The 22929-nt window shown below is 44.9% G+C and overlaps 1 protein-coding gene across 1 annotated transcript in view; it reads right to left on the reverse strand.

Moving 5' to 3' along the window:
* The window catches only part of PAPPA (pappalysin 1), a 180306-nt gene that overhangs the window by 121269 nt on the left and 36108 nt on the right, over positions 1 to 22929 (reverse strand). Inside the window, exons 3-4 of the mRNA XM_010397645.4 lie at positions 7181 to 7326; positions 1325 to 1618 (exon numbers count right to left, since the gene is read on the reverse strand). Of these exons, the coding sequence (XP_010395947.2) occupies positions 1325 to 1618; positions 7181 to 7326 (440 nt within the window). The remainder of the gene's footprint in view (positions 1 to 1324; positions 1619 to 7180; positions 7327 to 22929) is intronic.

Genomic DNA, 22929 nt, shown 5'->3' on the forward strand with positions numbered 1-22929 from the left:
GGGGTGGCCCTGCCTCTTCTGGGGGATAAGAGGTCCACTACGAGGCTGGCCCGGGTGCTCAGGCTCCCTGCCTGACCACAGGCTCCACAACACAGAGCACACCGAGGAGCTGACTTGGTGGGTTTTTCCCTGAAAGCACCCTCTAAACAAATAGAAAAATAGAGAGAAAACTCAACAACACTCTTAGCTACTGCCACGAAGGGCATAAAAGCATTTCTGTTATAAATCATTTCAATCCATGCCCCAGATGCCATTAAACACTTTGCTTCTCTACAGTTTTATTACAGAATAAGCAATCCTGTGACCTTTTGAGTGGGCAGTCTGTGTTTTTGCCTGGAGTAAAAAGGTGCCCTTCAGTGTCTGTGAGTATACTGGTTGCCTTTAAAATGTTGTTGATGCTGACAGCTCACTGTCATAGATTGTCACCACAGAGAGACCCTGTGGCCCAAAATAAGGGAAATATGAGTCAAGGTATCCCCTGTTCCTTCTGAGAAATAACAGAGGATCTTTCAGCTCCCCTTGAGCTTCCAGGGGTGCACCAAGGACTGCAATCCAGCCTCATCCAATTGGACAGGGTCACAAAAGCAAATGCCCTCTTTGGGATATGCTCTGTTGGTAGGAATGCCAGAACCTGGCACATCTGGGCAGCAGACCTGTGGCTGAAGAACTGTGATCACATCAGCTTTTGCTTTGAGGGGTGGCTTTACCACACTGATATGGAGCCTCTGTAGTTGCACTCCCAGTACAAACCAGGACAGCACACTGGTAGTCCTTGACCAGGCAGAATCCCGCTATTCACATTCTAGTGATGGAACTGGGATGTGAGTGATTCCAAATCAAACCTGGACGTGGCATTTCAACAGACACCTGGAGGCACGAGCAGGGCCTCAGGAGTTGTCCACTTGTCACAGGTTTATCCAACAGCCTTGGTGGTATCAATATCACCCGACATTCTAGAGCTCCTTGGGAGAGTATAAACAATCTCTGGATTTGAGTTTTTGAAAGATCTCATAGAACAGGCATCCAGATCCCAGAGAAATAGGGTGTCAGGTTTGCCGCAGAGCCTTTGGAAGCTGTTTTCTTAATGCTTATCTCATTTCTTCCATCCCCCAAACCTTCTGCCTAGTCTTCACATGAAACTCTGCGAAGCTGGGGAAAACTGGGATAAAACAAAAGGAGAACTAGAAGGGATTCAAGCCCGGTCCTAGACCTTTATCAGTATAAAGCCCCACAAGAAACAGACTGAGAAATCAGGGGTAACACTGCAATTCTTCACTCCTGCCCAGCCACAGACCTCCCCAGCAATCCCAGAAAAGCCCAGTACCTGCGTAACTCATGAAGTTGCTGAAGGGCGTGTTCAGGAAACTGTGGAAACCACAGGTGTCATTGCCAGGCCCAGGGTCCCCACACAGCTTGTGCTTAGGAGCAGGGTTGGTGTCACTGCAGAGGTCCCCAGTCTCGAAGGAGGGCTCTGTTTCCATGCACGGGTCACTGCAGGAGAGGATCTCGGAGATCCCCCGGAAGACGTGGTAGAGCCCCAGGCTGTGCCCGATTTCATGGATCATGGTGTGCGTGTGGCCAGGGATTCCATAGAAGGAGGGATTCAGCACGATGCCACCTGCAAGGGGAAAAGAGAGCAGCACCTGGGTTTGCCTTGTGTTCCTCAGGACAGCAGGAAAAAGGGAAAAGAACACATTCCTAAGGGTAGGTCCTCTGGCAGTTCATTGGATCTTCTGTGCACAGACAGGTTTTGCAGAACCGGACACATTTCCTGCACAGCAAAGTTTCATCTCACCCTTAACCTGGGGCTCTAAGGATGAGGAACTGTGGGACAAAGCTCAACATCCTGAACCAAAAACGCTGCAACAATCAGTCTTTCAACTGAATAAGCTCGATTTGGGTTTTTTGTTAACCTAGAGGAAAATCCTGCATGAAATTACTTCCTACTATGCAATTTCAAATAATTTCATGTGCTTAAAGAGTGTGACTCTGCCCAGATAGGTGTAAGCAATGTATTTGACACCAAGAGTCAAACAAAACACACCTGGAACACTCTGTGTATATTATTCCACAGGGTAAAGATGTGAGAAAAGCCTATTAACTTCTGAAACACCCTGAGAATTGCAGAAGGCTGCACGAATATTTGCAAATTAAGAGCTGGATAAAGCAAAGTGAGAACACCCAAGGCTGGAGCAGTTTTTGCAGGGTGTCAGGGAGGCAGCTTTGGAGTAACTGTCAGAAACACACTGTTCATGGACTCAGACAAGCCTGGCTTGATCTGAACTGCAGAGTCCACTAATGAATATGCATTAAAGTCTAACGTGTCAAAAAAATGAAATCCTGTAATGTGATAACTCTAAAAGAACTGCGTGGTTATTAAATGTTTGCAAAGAAAACTAACGGGGTTTTTTTGTTGTATGACTTAAGGGAAGTTTAAATAAGCAAACAGCAAATTAGTGAGGATTTACAATACATTGAATTAATCATATGAATCATATTTTTAGCTCAGTTAGGTGTACCTTTGTATTTAAGATATGCTTGATATTTTCTTTATTTAGCTTGTTGATCTCAACTTTTCCAAGCCTTTTATTTAAAACTCTTTTTGTGTCCTGCCTACCATGAGAAGAGGAGACTGCTTGTTAAAGTTATATTGGGAATATAAATCTTGGACATGGTACTCTAATAATTTAGTGACAATGAGGAGAGAAAATGTTTTGGCAGGAGGAACTTTATCAGTGACTGTAGCACAGGGAAGATGAGATCACCGGGTTCCGATGCACCATAGACTCTTCATCCTCATCTGTCTGGAGACTTGGTTGTAACAACCATGAAATTAGAGGAAAATAAGACCATGAAGTTCTTAGGAAGTCCTCTAAATTCCACTCTCAAACAACACAGAACCAATTAGGTCTATACCATCCCTCACATACACTGGCCTGCTGCCTCTTCACAACCCCTGATGACATGAGTGCCCCAGCAATCAGTGTCAGCACTCAGCATCCCTACGGCTGCAAGGATTTAACTCACATCTAATCTGAATTGATTTTTTGGCAATTGAACCTCATGACTTCAAGTCCTTCCTCACACAGATATGAAGAACAGAAGATTCTCCTCCCCTTTCATCAGCTTTTATGAGATTGTCATCAACCCCACTTCAGGCTCTTTCCCTTCAATCTGAGTCACTGTAATCCCTTCAGCCTTTCCTTGGAGTTCCTTTTCCTAGACCTCCCTGACTGTGGTTTTGCATTGATTTTCCCCATTGCCTCACGTTTTCCTCCAAGAACACTGTCCAAAACACAAAATTCAGCACTTCAGTTGAAACTGTGTCAGTGCTGAAGGGAGAGGAAGGAGCACTTTGGATGTCCTGAAGGGATACACACACAAATAGCAGGAGAGAAAAGATCTTCCCTCCGAGCAGGGGCACATGAGGCAATATGCAGAGGGTGGAGAGGAGTCCCATGGACATGTACAAATACACAGAGAGTACTAAGAAAAAAGAATAGAAAATTTAAATACGTACACAAAAGAGTGAATAAAACCAACCACGCTGCAGCATCTTGTCTATTACGCCACATGTAGCATCTGCACCTCCTTTTCCCAGCACGGAACTGTTCCTTACTCCAGTTCTTCACATTCCCAATTAATTATATACAGACCTACCAGTATGCAGCTCCACAATAAACCCATGATTCCTCTCTCTCCCTGTCGTGGTTTGACACTGGCCCAGTGCCAGGCACCCAGGAGAGCCGCTCGCTCACCCTCCCCTGCCACAGCTGGGCAGAGGAGGGAAAAGGAAAAAAAAAAAATTAACCAACACTTCATGAGTGAGATAAGGACCGGGAGAAACACTTCAAGGGCAAAACAGGCTCAACTTAAGTTGCTAAGTGAATTTATTACTAATAGAATCAGAAGAGGATAATGAGAAGTAAAATAAGCCCTTAGAACACCTTTCCCCCCCAGCGCAGGGGAAAGGGCACAGGGGTTTGGTCAGCTCATCACCGGGATTTCCTTCCGCTGCTCCTGTGAGGCCGTGGGGTCCCTCCCACGGGAGACAGCTCTCTGTGAACTTCCCTGGCGTGGGTCCCCTCTCAGGAGCAGCAGCCACACCGCCCCTGCTGCAGCGTGAGCCCCTCCCACGGGCACACAGCCCCCCAAAACTGCTGCGCCGGGGGTCACTCTGCCACGGGGTGCAGTGCTCCAAGGCCAGGCTGCTCCAGCCTGGGAGCAGGGACCTCCTCTCTCTGCACTGGGACTCCCACTGGATCACAGCCTCCTGCAGGCATCCACCCACTCTGATGTGGGGCTCCTCCAGGGGCTGCAGGTGGATCTCTGAATCCCCCAGGGATCCCCACAGGCTGTGGGTGGATCTCTGCATCCCCCGTGGATCCCCGGGGGCTGCAGGGGCACAGCTGCTCCACCATGGTCTCACCACGGCCTGCAGAGGAATCTCGGCTCTGGCTCCTGGATCACCTCCTGCCCCTCCTTCTCCACTGCCCTTGGTGTCTCCATGTTGTTTCCCTCACATGTTCTCACCTTCTCCTCTTCTCTGACTAGAATCCCAAAATCTTGTTTTGATTTCCTTCTTAAATTTGTTATCACAGAGGCGTTACCAACCTCTGTCATTGGCCCAGTTTTGACCAGCGGCATGTCCATCCTCAAAGCCATCAGCCACTGGCTCTGCCAGACAAGGTGGAAGCTTCCAGCAGCTTCCTCACAGGAGCAACCTTTGTGGCCCCCCTGCTACCTAAAACCAGGCTGTGCCAAACCAATACACTCACCATCACAAGCTCTCTCGTGCTTGGTCTCTACCCAGGTGGAGCCATTTACACCCAAAGAGTACCCTAACATGTTTTTGGGGATTCTCTATCCTAAAAATAACTCCAGAGTTTGTTTCCCAGTGGCAGGAATATTGGTAAAATTCCACAGCAGGATGTGCCTTCAATAGAGGCTGCTTAAATTGTTCTGGCATTGCAGAACCCTGAGGCAGCTGGAGAGGGAGATTTTATTTTTGCCTTTGTTGAAAATTTATATTTTTTATAGCTGTCAAGAATCTAAATCAATTGCAGTTTTACAGAAAAGATAAACTCCCTCACCCAGACAATCTCTATCCCAGCCTTTAGATCTGCACCACAGGACATATTTCATATTTTTTATTAAGTACATATTGGATTTATAGAAGAGAGTAAAAAAGATTAAAGATGAATTCTTACAAACCAAGCACAGGTCTGGGAGGGCTATTATGACAGGAAATTATGAGCATTATTTATTTATTTTTTACTTTTTTTTTTCTATGGCAAGTCAAATTTAATCTGTTGTCCAATGTCTATTTTTTTCCTGTGAGATCTTTTTATGGTCAATGAACTCTCTCATTGCTCTGTAGGAGCGGAATTTAAATTGTTTTGCTCAGGCATGATGCTGACAATTAGCTTAACGAAGTGACAGAAGAACTCATCAGGGCTTTGGGAGAGCCCCAGCCCTCTTGCAGAAGGTTCTTCTCGGCGCTCTGGAGCTCTCCCCTTGTTGTCTGCTCCCTCCCATGGCAACACGAAGGGAAGCTGTGAAAGTCCTCATTTACGGAGGGAGCAGCTATATTGCAGCCATATCTTGGGCAGTGACTCTGGGGCTAATGTTTCACAGAATCACAGCATGTTCTGGGTTGGAAGGGACACACAGGAATCACTGAGTCCAACTCTGCAGTGAATGGCCCATACAGGGATCAAACCCACAACCGTCAATCCACACTGATTGTCATCCCAAAGTGATAGAAATCCCATCGCTGTGGGTGCTGCTCAAGGCTGGGGTTAAGATCTGTCTTTGTTTTTGCCAGATGTTGCCTTGGGGAATGGTCACTGGTGGGCATTTACAGAACCTTCTGGTTTGTGTGCTCCCAATAGGAGCCCACAGAGATGGGGCTGCGGACAAGCCAGAGTGGAAGTGGCTTCAGCTCCAGCTGAGCTCAGCAGGAGTGTCAGTGTATCAGTGCTGCTCCTTGGGAAGGGAAGTTTGCTCACACATCTTCCAGAGCAGCTGCAGAGCTGGGTGTTGTAATAAAACATTCACTAAACTGAAGGAAGGCAGCCAGTTTCAACTGCTTGGTCTGACCATGGAGCCTCTCTCTGCTATGGAGACAGGTGACCATAAAAACATGGTAACATCTCATTTTTGGGGTATTTTTCACCATGGAAAAGCCCCCCTGACTGATGGCTATGGCTCAACTTCCGTTGCATGTTTTAGGACAATAAACGCTCCTTGTTCTCCTCATTTAGGTTTATGTTCCCCATATCTTTTTTTATTTAGCTCAACATGGGGTTGGGTAATATAAAAACTAGCTGAAACAATCTGTCACAAAGATTTAGCTTGGATGAAACTGGGCTTCACTTCCAGCCTAGGAAGGTCTGGACGAGCTGGAGAAATGTCTGGAAAACCAATGAGAACCCCTGCTCAGAGGAGATGACCAGACCAGGTTGGCAGCTCAAGGGAGGTTTGTGAAGTTAAAAGAAGCTCATACTGACTCAGTCAGTGCCTTCTGAACTTTTTGAGGCTCCTCTGACATTTTGCAGGGAACACAGGTCCAGTGGCACTGCAGGTGGCAGTGAGTCATTTGGGAGGCTGCAGAGCTTTGTCTGGATCCCTGGGTTCCAGCAGCAACCTGGTTATGAAACACACCAGGCAATCTGCAGGGCAGTGAACTCTTTCCAGTTCCACTCAAATGAACATTAGAAATATAATCCCTCAGCAGTTTTCTCTTTTGCACATTGGTAGAGAAAAATAGCAGCAGATTTTAGCTTCAGTCTGTGAGTTAATTGAATACTTGATAATGAACTAAGGATCAGATCTTAGGCTAAGGTTAAAGATTCACCTCTGCCTCATCCCCACACCTATCCCCCAATCTTCTGCAAACTGCTCCCATGGAGTGAATGCCCTGTAAAGTAGCTTCACTGAAAAGGTGAAATACTTTCGGCTTGACATCATCTACAAATACCATAATATGCTTTGGGTTTATAACCTAATATTTTCCTGGTTGTGAGCCAGTATCTGGGAATCGTGAAATACTTTTTTTCCCCTGACTATATATTAGAGGAATGATAAGAAATCAGAACAGAGCTTAATGCATATTTGTCTTTCCTTCTTAGTGCCTCAAAAGAATGCTTTGCAAAGAAGAAACATCTTTATCACTCACCTAGATGCATCAAGGCTTCTTTGTCCCAGGGCCAAGTTGCCACTCCAGCCAGCTCTTCCTCAGAGGAATTGGCAAAGAAGATGTTGAGGTGCGTGGATCCATCCAGTTTGAGTATGTTCTTAAGTTCATTGACATCTAAGTATGCTCTGTAGAAAAAGAAAAGCATTTTTTTCCTAAAGGTGACACAAAAGCAACAAAACCCTGAAGAAGTGCTGCAATCCAGGCAAAGGTCTTATAATATCCTGCATTTCAATCACCTGAAATGTTTTAATAACCCACTCCCAAACTTTGATTACTTTGCATTGACGTAGTGAATCTCATCTAAAACTTCAGGCCATTGATTAACTAAGGCCACAAAATCCAAGGTAAATACATAAAGCTGTCCACATTCTCAAGGTAAGCATAGGAATCTATTTATTATGAACGTAATTAACCAAGTATTATGGTCAGTAAATCTTTTTACACCAGCAGTTAGCTTGCACATTTCCTCTAAGCTGTTCGCTGTTGTTACCTCTAATTTTCCTTCACAATAACGAGTTTCACATCCTCAGGCTGGCGCCACAACTACACCAGCTCACAGGGTCACTCCTGTAGCACCAGTGGCAGCCACTTGTGCTGAGACCATGTGGCCTAACCCTGACATGCCACAGCTGGTTGGGAATTGCTGTGTCCAACAGGCACAGTTGTGCCAAGAGGTTTCCTTGGCAGAAACGAGCTCTCTGCAGGAGTGGTACCATACCATGACATAAATTCCTAAGGCTCCTTAGGTCCTCCCAGGGTGAGAAGCATTTCTCTAAGCTTTTGGGATGTCTGGAAATTACACAGCAATCTGTTTGCAGGCAAGCTAAGCCAATCCCTTAAGCTTGATGGCTGTTGGAGGTACTTTTTACTCCTTTGAAGGAGTAGATTTTCTAATACTGAAATACAGGAGCTGCTTGGCAGTGCACTTACCATGGTGCCACACTGCTTGCACTGCTCTAACTCACAGTAAAGCTGGAGAAAACAAAATGTAAGATTAAAGCCATTGGTTCTGTGTTTCCAGCTCACACTGGCTTTTGATATGAAGTGTTTTGATAAGAGAAAAGCTAGAAGAGGAATATGTTGTAGTATCTTCACTTGACAGTGAAGACCCCAGAGACAGTGATCACCCAGAGCCAAGCACAGTTCGAAGGCTGTAAGGAAAGGACACCACGATGGTCTTGAGCAGGTGGATTCCTGCTCCCTGGAGTCCCTCCTTGTGTGTGGGTGTGGGTGTGGGTAAGGCTCACGTAGCTCTCCCAAACCACACACTCCCAGAGGCTCTGAGAAGGGTTCCCTGCACACTTTGCAAGGCTTTTGCTCCCAGAAGGGTGAAGAAAAAATAGGGGAGTTGGCTCAGCACCAAGATCTTTTTGTCCTTCCCTGGAGGACTCCCAAATGGAAAACACATTCATATTTCCACAATAGCTTCCCCTGCCACTTGCTGAAGTCATTGCCTCCAAAATAGATCATGGCTGGGTGTCCCCAGGCCCTGGCTGAGTCATGGACGAAGATGTGCTCTTTGGGGACACCAGTGGAAGGGGATGTTTCCATTCCATACAGTGTTTATATTCTGATCAAATGGGGATGACATCCTGAAGGACAGGTCAGTACTGTGACCCTTTACACATTTCTCATCTCTCCAGTGTTCCCAACACATCCATGGAAAACACACAGACTTAGCTCCTCAAAAAAAACCCTTAGCTCCTCAAGCTTGTCGTGCCTGCATCTGCACAATGCTCTGAGGCTCTGCACAATCTACTCCCAGGGTGTTCTTTGTGCCTTAGAAAGCACCTTTTCCAAGCATGGGCTCCTTCTTAGACACATCCCCGAGCAATAGTTTGAAATTACATGTGAGAACTGATGTGCATTTCCGAATGCCAGTGTGAGAGCACTAGGGGAATATGTGACACGGGGTGTGACCATGGGGAGGGGACAGTGTGTGCCTGCACCTATGGCAGCATCACTGACGGTGAGCAAAAGTGCAAGAGAGAATGTGGGAGTGATGTGATGCTCCGTATGAGAGAGGGGGGCAGAAACAGAAGCACTGAGTCTGATTAGAACAATGTTTATGTGCTTGTATCACAGCGGGAAGGAAGGTCCTGCTGCCTGGACAGAGGCGGCGGCTGTTGACTCTGGATGCAGATGCTTTATGCACATGCAAACCCCTCTAGGAGTAACTATAATCCAGCTTCCCTCCTGAGATTACCATTTTTATCCTTCCTCTTCTCTTATGGTTTCAAATAATCTAAACTAATATTTCTTTATTCTCAGCTGTCTCTTTGCTTATCGTTTACACAATCCAATCCCTGTTTATCTCCTCAGCGCACGGCCAGAGTTGCTCTTTCTCTTCCATACAGCACATGTGCTCCAACATCCAGGGCTACATGGATTATTACTGCAGAAAACATCCAGAGCAGACAGCATTTAACTAATTGGCCAGTGATGGCAATGCTTCACTGAGACTGGATTCATGCCTTATGTAAATCCATCCTACTAAGTCCTTTTGACTTGGGTTTATGGTATTTCTCTGACCACTTTTCTCTGCTAGCCAGGGGAAGGCTGTGAATGAGCAGAATGTATTTAGTGGTGGAAGAACAGAATGCCAAGAGGATTTTTAGCAAAGGATCTGCCCGGGTGTAGGTGTGAGTAGATCATGCTTGGAAGGCAGTAAATGCAAACTCCTTCATGGGAGCAGCCAGCAAACCCCAGCACGTAAACATGCCCGAGCCCTGAGCTCAGGCAGAGCCCTGGGAAGTGTGTGAGCGTGTGCCTGTGTGAGCGTGCAGGAGCAGAGGTGTGAGTGTGGCAGTGAGGGCTTGGACACTGCACACCCGTGAGGCAGCCAAGAGAATGTGAGGAACCAGCGTGTGCGTGTGTAAGAGATAAAAACACAAGCTGGAATTCCATCCTCTCCTTCCTCCCCATGTTTCTAATAACCTCCCATCCCTATCCATCATCGCCACATTCCTACACTCAAGGAGGCATAAATTAACTACTTTTGCAGTTCATGTCCAACTCTGTAGCCGCAGGCAGCAGACCCAACAGTTACCAGGTCAAAATAGCTTTCAGTTATTGCCTTGGACTAGGCTGACTCCCCCCTGCTTCGTTATCAGCCCAGACTATCTGACCCAGTGCAATCCACGAGCACTGCTTACACTCCTCAAGGTTATGTGGGTCCCCTGATAGAGGACATTATGTCTGTCACATGGGCTCGTGCCAAAGAGAGCCAAAGAGCCCAGCCTTTCCAGCACTGCCAAACTCGCATTTCAAAGACGTGAGTGCAGTCTTGGAAAGGGATCAAAGCCTTTCCAACTGTCATTAGAATATTTCCTTTATGCATCTCTCTGTGAGTGCCAGCAACATATTTCATAAAATTCATTGGCTCGAGATGGTACCTCCAATATAAACCTGAATGGGGGAACTGTCAGGGCAAGTCTATGTGGAAAACAAAACAAAACCCAAAGCACAACAAAACACGTGTAATTCCTGTAATGGAAAAAACATACGATGCTGTGAGCGTGCCTTGCTGGAGAAAGACTAATGAGCCTATTAGTGCATCATAAAAGGTCTCCTTTGCTGGAATCTGTTTTAGACATAGAAATTCTATGGGCTGTTTAAGGCCATTTGGGACACCAAATCGTATCAGGCAATGCTCACATTCCCACCCAGATCTTTTCATCGACTTATTTGTTCAATGCACAGTTTTTGTTTGCTTTTTGCCTCCGCTGCAGTGTAAAAAGCCCTCTGAAACTGCTCTGTGCAGCAGCTCAGCCTCATCCAGTGAGCCCCAGCCCTCAGTCAGGGATATGGATCCCGTGCAAAGCTCCAGTTTCGGTCTAATGGAGTTTTTAGCTCACACAGCAGTGTCTCTCGGTGGCCCTACCCATCACACAGCCCACCCTATCAGTCACCCAGCCATTATCCCCGTGCCTGTCTCATCTGTCAAACCCGTTTCCTGTCCATTTGGGCCGTGACTCGTCCCCAGGCGATGAGGTGAAGCCCTTGGCCACCAGCCCCACCTGCCTGTGGGAGCCACTGTGATGAGCTCCCTTTGGTGGACGTCAGCTCCACATCCAAACCCAGCCACAAACCTCTGTTCTGAACCACAAACACATTTGGCAATTGCTCTTAAACTCAGCTGATATCAGGTTTAATCATATTAAATCTGATTTTGGTGACTAGGGTTGAGCAGTTTTGTTGGGGGTTGGCAACTTTTCCTCCTTTTTTTGTGCCAGGTCAGAGAGGGGCTTCCCCAGGTTTCCCTGATGTGGCTGGGCTGCAGCCTCTTGCACTCCTGGTTGTTTTTGCAAGGAACACAGAGTCTTCCAGCCCTTATTGTTAGAAAATGTTTCCTACTGTTTGCTCCCAGTTATTCTTTATTTGACTTTGTTTTGGTTTTGTTTTTTTCCTTCAAAGACAAGTGTCGCTTTACAGCAAGAAAACAAACAGGGTACTCAGGGGATTATTTGCAAGACCCTACCCAAACACAGAGTAGGAACCTTGCTATCTACTCACTATGGAGTATGGTCTGCAACTGCCTGGTGAGTTTGTTAGGAACAGAAGGCACTGCATTTCATCCTTAAAAGAAACCCAACTGACAACAACAAAAACCAACAGCACCTCCTGAATTGGGAAGTCAGCCTCAAAATATCTCCATTTTCAATACTGACATGCAGTGTGCTATCCTTTACCTACTGGCTTCAGCACACAGCAGGACAGAGTAAATCTGCTGGAATCACAGGGACCCAGTGAATCACTCTTCTTCCCAAGACTCCTTGTGTCCACTCTCAGAACTGTCAGCCCAGCCTAAACCACAGTGCATGGTTTAAACAAAGAGAAAGCTTTTTTTTTTTTTTGGACAACCCTGGAAGGGTCTCCATCAGCCTGTGATAGATCCAGCTGTGATTCCCAACACGGTGCGGCTGACAAGGTCTCGGTGGTGTTCCCTGTGTCCCTCCAGGTCTCATCCTGGCCCCAGGATTCAGTGGAGCAGCAAGGAGCACAGCAGTGAGTGTGTGGACAGGCACCCACCAAGTGTGTGTCCTGGTTGTCCAACCCACACAGAGAGCCCAAGGCTTCAGGGTGCAGTGTCCACCGAGAGATTCTCAGTATCTGCAGTGAAAGTGAACAGCAAGAACAGTTTTGAGATAAAGGATGTTCTTCCTGAAGATAATGGCAAGAGCCACGACTGCAACAGCACTGAAAGCTGACCTTGAAATGGGGCCATTTGGCAGATGTGCACAGCTGCAATTTATTTTTTCCCCTTGTGATTTCTCAGTCCTGGGTGGTTAGACAGCTAACTCTGCTTTTGGAGAGGCAGTGTTGATGCCCGTGTGAGAGCTGCCTTTTGCCCTCTGTTGTACAGTCACAGAAAAATGAGTGTGGAAGGGATGTCCAGAGACCACAGCTGCCAGCCCTTCACCCCAGAGCTGGGGCATCTTTCTGTGTCACCGAGCAAATTTTTATTTAGCTCACTTAAAACCACACGACAGGGACTCTGTCACTGTCCCAGTAACCTGCAGCCCTTGTTTCAATTCCTTTATGGTCACAAAGTTTTTTCTAAAGGTCTACCTGAATCTTTTCTGCTCTATTAGATGACTGTTTGTGCCATTCCCCACTGACAGGGAGATTTGATTCCCTTCTGCTTTGCCAAACCTGTTACTTGTTTGAGAGCCTATTATATCTCCTGTACACCATTTCATTTTTAGGCTAAAACCACCTTGTTTCCTCAGCCTTTCTCACTGCTTTAAGACCTCTGCTTGTTTCTGACGCTCTTATCTACACTCTCCACATTTCTCCCAAAGGCAGGTCATCAAAAAGGGACACGGCCCTCAAGCTGAGAGTTTATCAGTGCCGTGTAACTGCTACGTTTGTCCTGTCTGTCACCTCCAACCTGATGCAAAGACACAGTAGAGATTTCAGACCTGCAAATATTTCTAACTCCTTTTTTTTTTTTAAAGCCTGAAGTGCTACAGGTCTATAAAAAAGACCTGTATTAAAAAAGACAATCTACAAACCCTCTTTAGCAATGGATGTGCAATAAAATTTGTGTCTGACCTGATGTTAAAGATTTGCCTTTGCTGGCAAATTCAATTTTGCTCCTCATTTCAGACGGATTGCCATAAATCATGTGCAGCAGGAAGCGTGCCTCATCTACACTGAGTTTAGTGTTAATTTAAGACACTGGCGTAAGTGTAGTAAAAGTCATGATAATTTATTGATAAAGGTATAAATCTTTCAGTGATTGGGACAGAGCCTGAAACAGAGCAGAACCAGAATACTACAAGTGAGAGGCTTCGGGTCCCGGTTTAGATCCAGATCACTGCCTGTGTTCACACCGAAATCCAAGTGTGGAACTGTAATTCCAGCCACATCCAACCCAGGCAGCCGCTAGGTCATGTCCACAGGCATAAATTGCAAGCAGTGTCAGCACATGCAGGCTTGGCAGCTCTAAAAGAATTTCAGTTTATCAAATGTCTTCTACAGGCCCCAAATCTGATCTCCCGTTACAAGAGAGGAGAGATGTTTTGGCAAAAAAATATAATAACGATAAGGATCCAAGAAAAGCCACTTAGGATAATTGTTCAAATATAAATCCAGCTCCTTGGATAGGTTTGTAGCCCCTGCTGAACTCTGTGTTGCTCTCTGTGACACTGTTAATGCGTTCAGGTGAGCCTGTTAAAGCTGGACCAGGGGTTTTTACATCACTGACAGATTTTACAGTTAAGACCAACCCCTAAGCAGAAAATAATGCAAAATAAAAGCCCACGTGGCTATAAAGCTCTGGGTGTTCATTGATCCCAGGTTTCCCTTTTCCAAAATGAATTCATTCTACCATTAGGATAGTGACTCAGGCTTTACTCACCCAATTAAAAAAATATGTAAAAAAAATTATAGAAAGAAAAGAAGAACTTTACTGTAAAAAATATGGGAATTCTTTGGGTCTGGGTTTTCTTTATCCTGCAACAGAGACTGAGAGCACCTCCTTGCTTGAAAGTAGAGAATTTTTACAATTGTCAAGTTACCAATTTCATTACATTTGCTTTGAAACCCAGGCTTTCCAGCAGGACAGTCCTGGAAATACACAAATTTCTACTGTAACAATAAATCTGAGGACTGAGAGGAAAAACCACCCAAAACATATAGGAAATTATTTGCTATTAAGTTCTAAAATCAGTATTATCATCTTAGAACCCTAAGGGCACTTCCCTGCTCAGCCCTCTCTGACCTTCTCATAAAAGACTTCCAATAAATGGTACAGCTCTATTTCATGCAATCACTTAACTCCTGGATGCTGTAAATGCAGTATCTACTTAACAGGCTGAACCACAGCAACAGGTTGGAATAAATTTGATGCCTGGACTACTCCAGACTTTGTGCTGGGTCCTCTCTTGGTTTGTTCTTGGTTTGCACTCTGAGCCAACCTCTGCTCTCCCTGGGCTGCACACAAATATCAGCACTGACTGTGATGTATTTGCTCCAGTGTAAATCTAGAGTTAGAGCAAATTTTGATTCTCAAAGTGCAGTTTCAGGTTCAAATCCAAAATCTCAAAGGAAACCTCAGTTGAAACGACCAACTTTTGCCCAATTTCTGGCCAAGGCAACTTGCTTTTTAAAGGAGGGAGGCGGGTTTCCTCAGATCTCCGCACGGATTCTCTCAAAGGTTTGTAAATCCTTGCCAAATCCTTCACAAACCTGGGCTCAGATTCAGAAGTACAGTGAAAACAGATTTTTTTTCTCTTTTTTTTTTTCCCCCGGCACTTTTGCTGCTGGTTCTGGCCAGGATAAGAAAGAGCAGAGGCTCAGGGAAAAAGATGATGCAAAATTTTTCAAATGTCAAACATGTTCTGTCTGAGCTCTGGGCAAAAATTTGGGGTGGCTGTTCATGTACACAACATTATTTGCTCCTTCTCTCTCTTCATCCTTCCAGACTTTACTACCCAGTTCTTGGAGCCCACCTTTAGACAACCTTTAGGTAGGTTTAGAAAGAGGTGCAGTGCTGCAGACCATAAATATCTGATCACTGAGCCCTCTGCTTTTGCAGGGTCTACGTCCAAGAGTGGAGCAACTTTGGAGTTCCCTCTAGCAGCAAGAACTGAAAAGCCCCATTTCCTTGCATGACCATAAAAAATTATTAAGCTACACAGAACTCCATAATATACTACAGAAAATAATCAAGTGCACAGAACTAGGAAAAGATATGCTGGCTGGATAACTTGCAGGGAGAAAAAAAAAAGAAAACAAAGGGAAAGCCTTGGCAGAGAGAATTGTGATCTTACTGTGCAGTTAACTTCTGAGACAGTGAGTAGGATTAAAGGACGGAACATTTCATTTAAAACAGCAAAGCATTATGAAGCATATATGCACATTTCACAGGCCTTTGAAATCAGCAACACTGGCAGGTTTATTTGTTTTGATTGTCTCTTTTTCTTTCTTTTACTGCTTCGGGATTTTTTTCCTCTTCTTTTCAAGACTAGAGCCAAATGACCCATGAGAAATGTACTGTAATTTGCTTCTTATCTATCCCTCATCTCCATCTGATATTCCCTCTGCCCTGTTTACCCTGATGTTTTTCCAGACTCTTCAGCCTGAACCACTGTAACAAGGAGAAAAGTCAAACCATAAAGAGAGAAGTGGCATAAGGATATTTTCAGGAACCTGTTCTGTTAAAACAGATTTCCTTTGCCACTTCATGGAAACCTCTTCTGGCTGCAGCCAACCTCATTCATGTACACAGGAGAATTTGAACCCGTAGAGGAAGGTGTATAAATTTTATTTTAACTATCAGTTGTACTGCTTGGCACTTGCCCACTGCTTCCCCTCTGGGCCTCAGAAAGCTTCCTAAACATGGAGAGAGAAATTCCATTCTGGTCAAAGCCCTGACACCAGCCCTGCACTGCTCCAAACCCCGTTCACCCGCTGAAGTGATGCTGAAGCAGGACAAAACCCCTTGCACTGGGCCTCCCCTCAAGAAATTTTACTGTGAGTGAAGAAGTCATGAAATAGGCGACCAGAATATTTTTCCTTGTCTTCTGAATGGGAAAACTGACAGCAAGGATTAGCTCCTCTATCCCTTGAGCCTGCATTCTCTGATAATACGGATCATCTTTCTTTTAAATAAGTGGTGTCCTGTGTTGCAGATCCTTGAAGTTTTCTGCTGGTGGCCACTAATCATATTTTACAAGCCTTCGCTCATATTTTACAATCTTTGGCTTGTATTTTACAATCTCCAAAAAAGTCCTGAAGGCCTGGTGCTCCACAGATGGAACATCAGTGCTCCCTACAAAAAGCTGGTCCTTCCTGAATTCCTCCATTTCACCATTCCTGAAGACAAGGAAGTACATTCACTTCATAAACAGATATTCTGGTGGAACCAGGCTCTGCTTTCAATGAGGGAGCAGCCACTGTTCTAATATTTGGCATTTACCAATCTCTCATCCCAAAGCTTTCAAGAACAACTGACAGATACAGGCACAACAACACTGCAAAACAGCTCAAGTAAGGGACATTTTGGTTTCAGTCACCAGGGCAAACCTGATTTTTTAATGAAAACACCAGAGATCAGGAATGCTGCCTGTGATAACCCCCTTGAACAGGGGCAAGAGTTAGAGCCTCTCTAAGTTAGCGATCAAGAGGAAAATTGTGATTTAAGATGGAATTTTCTTTAATTATGAGACTAACTCAGAGCAACTACTATATTAAATTTTTCTAAAAATTTCTAATACTAGCACTCAACTCCAGCCTTTCTTCCTCATCTCCATCCTGGGTCAGGTTTGAGGTCACTTTTGCAGCCTGCCCAAACATCTGCCTGGCTGGTGGGACCCGTGGGAGTCACAGTTGGAATGTCTTTGGTTTGGCACTTCTGGAACACTGGGAAACACTTTGTGTCCCCTCTGTAGAGTCCAGGAAAGCATGGGATTGCCCCACGGACACAGCCCTGTCCTGGGCTCCAGCTCCCTGGGCCCTCTGCCCTTGCAGTAGCAGCCTTTTGTGGGTGGGATGGGTCAGGATCCTGGGTGGGCTCAGTGGGTCTCCTGTGTGGGAGTATTTGGGATTTTTAGGAAGCAGCACACAGGTCAGGGTGGGGAGCACTGTGGCCGTGGGGTGCTCGCAGTGCAGTTACTGCTCCTGCAGAAGGGGACACGTGGCACTGTCCCTGCCAAGTGCTGCTGGCACTTTAAGGGGCTGGTCCTTCTTCAGCATCTTCCCTAATTAACACACAGCAAAAAGTGCAGGGTGGAAAAAGAACAAGATCAAATTCTTCACTGCTTTCATCTCACTTTTTGACACTAATCCTCCCTGCACATAAACCCCGTGCCACAAAGGGAGATATACGTTGAGATTGGAATGAAGAGCGACTTGGAATCAGGCCGACATCAACAAAAAAAATAAAATAAAATCGCATAAAATCACAGAGGACCTAGCATGTTTATTGCAGATCCTTCTGGAGTTGATGGGCCAAAATAACCACTCCAAATATGCAGCTTGCAAAACATCCCTTTTGCTTTGGAGATGCCGCTTCTTTTCTGCTTTTGTTTTTACAACTCATGGACTTTCAAATCTCCTTTCTTAACTTCCTGGAGGGGTTGTGCATGAAGCTGGTCCTGTTGCAGTGGGAAGATCATCAATGGTTAGGATAATCCCAGTCTTCCTCTTTTCTGAGAAAGAAATGAAAATCTGATTCAAATGAGACGGGTCAAAATTTCCTCTTTTTTCATCTTATGCAGAAAAGTGTAGGAGACACCCAAGCGAGATCACAAAGAACACAGTCAGGTGATGGAGACTTCAGTTCAAGGAAACCAACTGTCCTGGCAACAGAAGCCTCACATTTTCAAAGTTCATGAGATTCTTTTTCTCCCTGCCACAACAAAGGAATGATATTTCTCTCTAGTTGGTTTCTAGGGAGTTTTTTCAGGGAATATTGATGGATCATAACAATAAATCTTTATCTTCAGCTGCAAAGCCTTGAACACACTTTTTAAGGAAAAAAAAATTGTATAGTCAGATGCAAAGGACTACTAAATATTATGAGGGTTAACAAAAGCTGGTTACTCTTGTTCTTTCCCAGCCATGACGAGAGTACGAGGAAATAGAAAATGTCAGTCGCTGAAATAGAAATTTTACATGAGAACATTTAGCTTTGAAGTTCCCAGAAGTCATAGTCAATTGCCAGGTGATCTGGCAGAAACAACAACACACCTGCAGTGAAAATAGTTCACAGTTGCAAAAAGAAAATATTGTGGACAGTGTATTTCCTAAAGCCAACTGTTTTTTTTTTTTTTAATTTCTACTCTTGCTCTCTAGGAAAACAGAAAGAAATGAATAAAAGAGCAGGAGAGAGGTGTAGTAGATCATACATTTGTCAAGGAGCCTGTTGGGAAGCAAAATGTGCCAACAGTGTCTGTAACAGACACCACAGACATAATGAACTCCTTGACATCGAATTCCTGCCCCTCATTTCTCTCTGCTGAGCCCAAGACAATCTTTCCTGCAGAAAAGATGGAAATGTGCCTTTTTCAAACACTCAAGAACTTTCAGAATTCCTGGTTTTCAAACCTGTGCAGGACCTGCAGCTCCTGCACAGATCCCCGTTGTACATTTGTGCTTCCCAGAGTGGACGGTTCCTGAACTGGAGGATGTAGCCAGCAGAAAATCAGCAGTGGGCAGCAGACACAGCCAGTGCCCAGGTTATGAGCTGGATGGAAGGACGTTTGGATTTCCTCACATATGGATCTGCTAACGTGTGTACCAGAAAACAGGCACTATCAGCCCAAAACATAAGGCTGATTGTAAGCGTTCCCTGGGGGACACATTTCCCAAGACCCTACTAAATTGGACTGGCAGCTTATGAAACGCACAGCTCTGATCCAGCATGTAACTGTAAACTATAGGAAATCATACCCATATATTTGGCCTTCAGACACGAGTGCAGAAATTGCCTGTTTTGGCACCACAAGCCTGTGGATCCACTTGAATCAAACCCAGACCTCTCGCAGAGGGCTGTGAGAATGCAAAGATCTGTTCCCCATTGTCAAATGATAGCACAGGAGGGGGAAAACTCTAATTTTCCTTCATGGCAAATTTCTTGACCAACTTTTGCCCTGAGCATGACTGCTATGGACAGGCCATGCAGTTTAATTTCCCCATAAATCTGCACTCTCTGTCACTGTATTTACTCATCTCAACCACGCATCAGCTTTTGCTCTGGTTTGCTCCTGTAATTTATTGGTGATGTGTCACAAACCACTTATACAGCACTTAAGATCTCGATGGCTACAAAACCAACTCTGCAAAGGATCCAGCAAAAACTGCAGGTTGTCATTTTTGTCCCCATACACAGATCCTGCATTGCACAAACCCATACTTAAAAAAGCCTTTGTTAGCATGAGATGTCTTGCAGCTCCCTGTCAAAGGCAGAGGGGGGTGGTTATGAATTCCCTCACTTCTACAACTCTGTGCCAGCTCAAGCACTTTGGAAAAGCTGACATCCTGCCTTATTCAGTTGTTGGGGAAGAGAAGGCATCCTGGAAGCACTCTTGGACTATCTCCTCATGATGGTTTTATAGATCAAAAACTGGAAATGCTTCAGGTATTGTTCCCAGAAGGATATAAAAAGAACTTCGTGTCTGATCAAGATGAGAATAGTTAAAGGTTTGAGCTGGAATTAAGACAAAATCAGAGTCAATTAAGCTGGAAAAGACCTCTGAGATCATCAAGTCCAACCTATGACCCAACGCCACCTTGCCAACTACACCATGGCCCTAAATTCCACCTTCAGTCTTCCCTTAAACACCTCCAGGCGTGGTGACTCCACCACCTCCCTGGGCAGCTCATTCCAGTGTCTAATCACCCTTTATAAATAGGACATTTTATAGCACAAACACGAGAATAAATCTACCCCCAGAAGTAAATCTGTCAGGAGAATTCTGAGTGTATGAGGAGGGAGCCAGGAACTTCCAGCCCTTTTCTGAATCAAATTGGATGCAGGGAGAGAAATCAAAAAGCACAGATTTCTCCAGGCAAACTGGGAGAAACACTCTGATGTGTCTGACGGAAGCATTTTACTCTGTGTTTGGAAGTTTATCATGACCGATCAATTCTGGAGGAATTAGTGAGTGTGTTCTGGGTTTTGGCACTGACACAGTCGTGGTAAAAATGCTGGAGGCAAAAGGGAAGTGATTTTCATAATGCTGTGAAGTGTTGCCATCAATCCTTACCCAGAACATTTCTCCTGCTTACTCCAGTGCAGTGCTGTTTTGTAGGAGCTTTCCTCTGAGCTATCGCCCTTTGTCTCAGGAAGGCTCCAAATCTCATTTGTGCTCTGGATGGGGAGATCCAAGCCAAAGACCAAGGTCTTTGGGACTTCAATCTTTCTGTGGACTTCAAAGAGCTTGGGATATGCAGCTTTGTCCAGGCAGAAAGCATAACATCCATTTGGAACAACATTATGCACTTAAAAATAGGAAATGTTGAGTGATTCTTAAGATACACAGTGTGATGGGGAAGCCTGATGCAAACTGTGAATGAATTTAGATTCCTGTTTTCAGGCTCTAAACTTGGTGTTCTAAATCCTAGTGGAAGGATCTACCTTATCCCAGCAATTATAAAGACTTTAAGATTTAACTCTCTCAATCATGTCTGTACCTGCAGTGAACAGAGGGCAGGAACCGTTCCCTAAGGAACTGAGCAACAACTACAAATAGCCAATGCTCATCCTCAGCTCTCAGTGCAGCAGCAGTGACACCTCACATTTTGGGAAGAATCAGCATGAAGGCAAAATAAAACCCCTTAACCAGAAATGCCAAGCCCGAACATATTCAGGTGTTTTGAATAATATAAGTTTATGCAATTATGACTATTTCTCAGGCATGCCTGTGTTTGCCTCCAGATCCATTTTCTGGGATTGAGGACAGGAATAGAGCATCATCAAGCTTGTGGAAAACAGGAGATCACAGAAAAATGTTGTTTTGTAATTGTTCTCAGCCAGTTGTGCAAACCTAAGCAGTTCAGATAATTTGGAAATATTTCCATTCTCTCTCACACTCACGTGAACCAAACTAAGCTCTGCCTTTTCTGATGTCTACCCACATTCTCTAAATGAGTGTAGCACATTTCTCTATTTACTTGAAATTTTTCACCAGTTAATCTCTCCCTGTCTCTTTTTCAATTAAAAAACCTGGATCAAGTAATTAAGGAAACACAAAGCAACTTAGAGCAAAGCTTTTCAAAGTGTAAAGGGGATTTTGATACCCACACTCTCCCGACAGCCAGTGGATCTTTTCTTGGCCTGGGAATATAACTCCCCATCGTGCCTTTGGAAGGTGCACAAAAAATGTGCAGATGATTACAGTGATGAGTCTATTAATTGATATCATCTGGGTTTTATGACATTTAATCAATGTCTGAGTTCTGACTTGAAAAGCAACTTTAATTGCCTCACTCCTTTCTGCTCAATGCTCCCAAACTTGTCGTCTTCGATACATGAATATAATTTGTGATTCTGACAAGGCCACCGGTCTCATTACATTGTATCATGGAAATTAGAAATGAGTCAATAAACAGAGAGGCAAACTCCTGATCAGCTCCTTCCATCCACACAAGGTGGAATTCTTCACATTTTAACCCTAATCCCACGACTGATCAAAATGAAATGTCTTCAGGGTCAGGAATGCCTCCACTTCCTTTTGGTATTTAATCACATCTCGGAAAAGCTGGTATTTCATGTCTATGTGTCTTATTTTCATCCTTCGTACACTTTGTGCTGTTTAATGCTGAAGAAGTAATTCAGCAGCATGTTTCATGTGATGGGGCAGATCTTTAGTGGAGGAGAAATGCTGGCATGGCCCAAGTAATAGATTAAATCCCCTTCTTGGCATATTCATTTTTACTTCGTCTTCCAGCATAGTTTCAACATGGAATTTTCCTGACATAAATCCCACAGGTTTCCCTCTTCCCCTCCACACCACGCTGTGTAGTTCTGTGTTTTGGTAAATCTCATCTATTAATAGTTGCCCTCTGTGGCTATAAAAAAATACCTCAGTAGTCAAAAGCCAGCCCTTGCTAGGGAGCAGCTGTGGATGCCTGAACACACACAGGACCCAGCATCACACAGCAAAGCCCTTTCTTGGCTCTGTGTCAGAGCAAACCGATTAAATATGGCCATGGAAAGCTAATGGAAAAGGAGCCCCTTCCCTGCAAGAGGGAGAGAGAGGCTGGCTCCAGCACTAGGCTGGAGAACATCAGGGTATTTCCATTTTCTCACTGACATTTTCTTTTTCCTTTTTTAACTCAGCAAACCCCCTCCCGTGTCTTCCTCGCTTCACCCTTCTGCCAAGTCCCAATAAAATACTGCACTTAAAGAAATAGGACAAAGACGTCATCGCAGCGAGTAGCAAAGGTCGCAGGGTAAATTTTAAGGTCTAGTCTACCTTTTTTTTGTTTGATTGATTTAACTGATTAAAGCATTTCTGCTCTTCCTGTGCTTTCAGCAGCATCCTGGGTAACTCAGGGGAAATTCAAACCAAGCAGCTGTGATCTGTATTACAAAGTCGAGGCTGGAAATACAACACAAGGATGTTGATGGGGCCATACTGGAGAGGGTGAAAGGAGAGGAATCTCCTCTCCTGGTGAAGTGACAAAGTGCTTTTATGTGTTGGAAAGAGAAATAGCTTAGCAAAGGATACAGGGAATTGCTCCTCCTCTGTGGTGCTGCAGGGCACCAGTCCCAG

This window comes from Corvus cornix, chromosome 17 (genome assembly GCF_000738735.6).
Source record: "Corvus cornix cornix isolate S_Up_H32 chromosome 17, ASM73873v5, whole genome shotgun sequence".
NCBI lineage: Eukaryota > Metazoa > Chordata > Aves > Passeriformes > Corvidae > Corvus > Corvus cornix.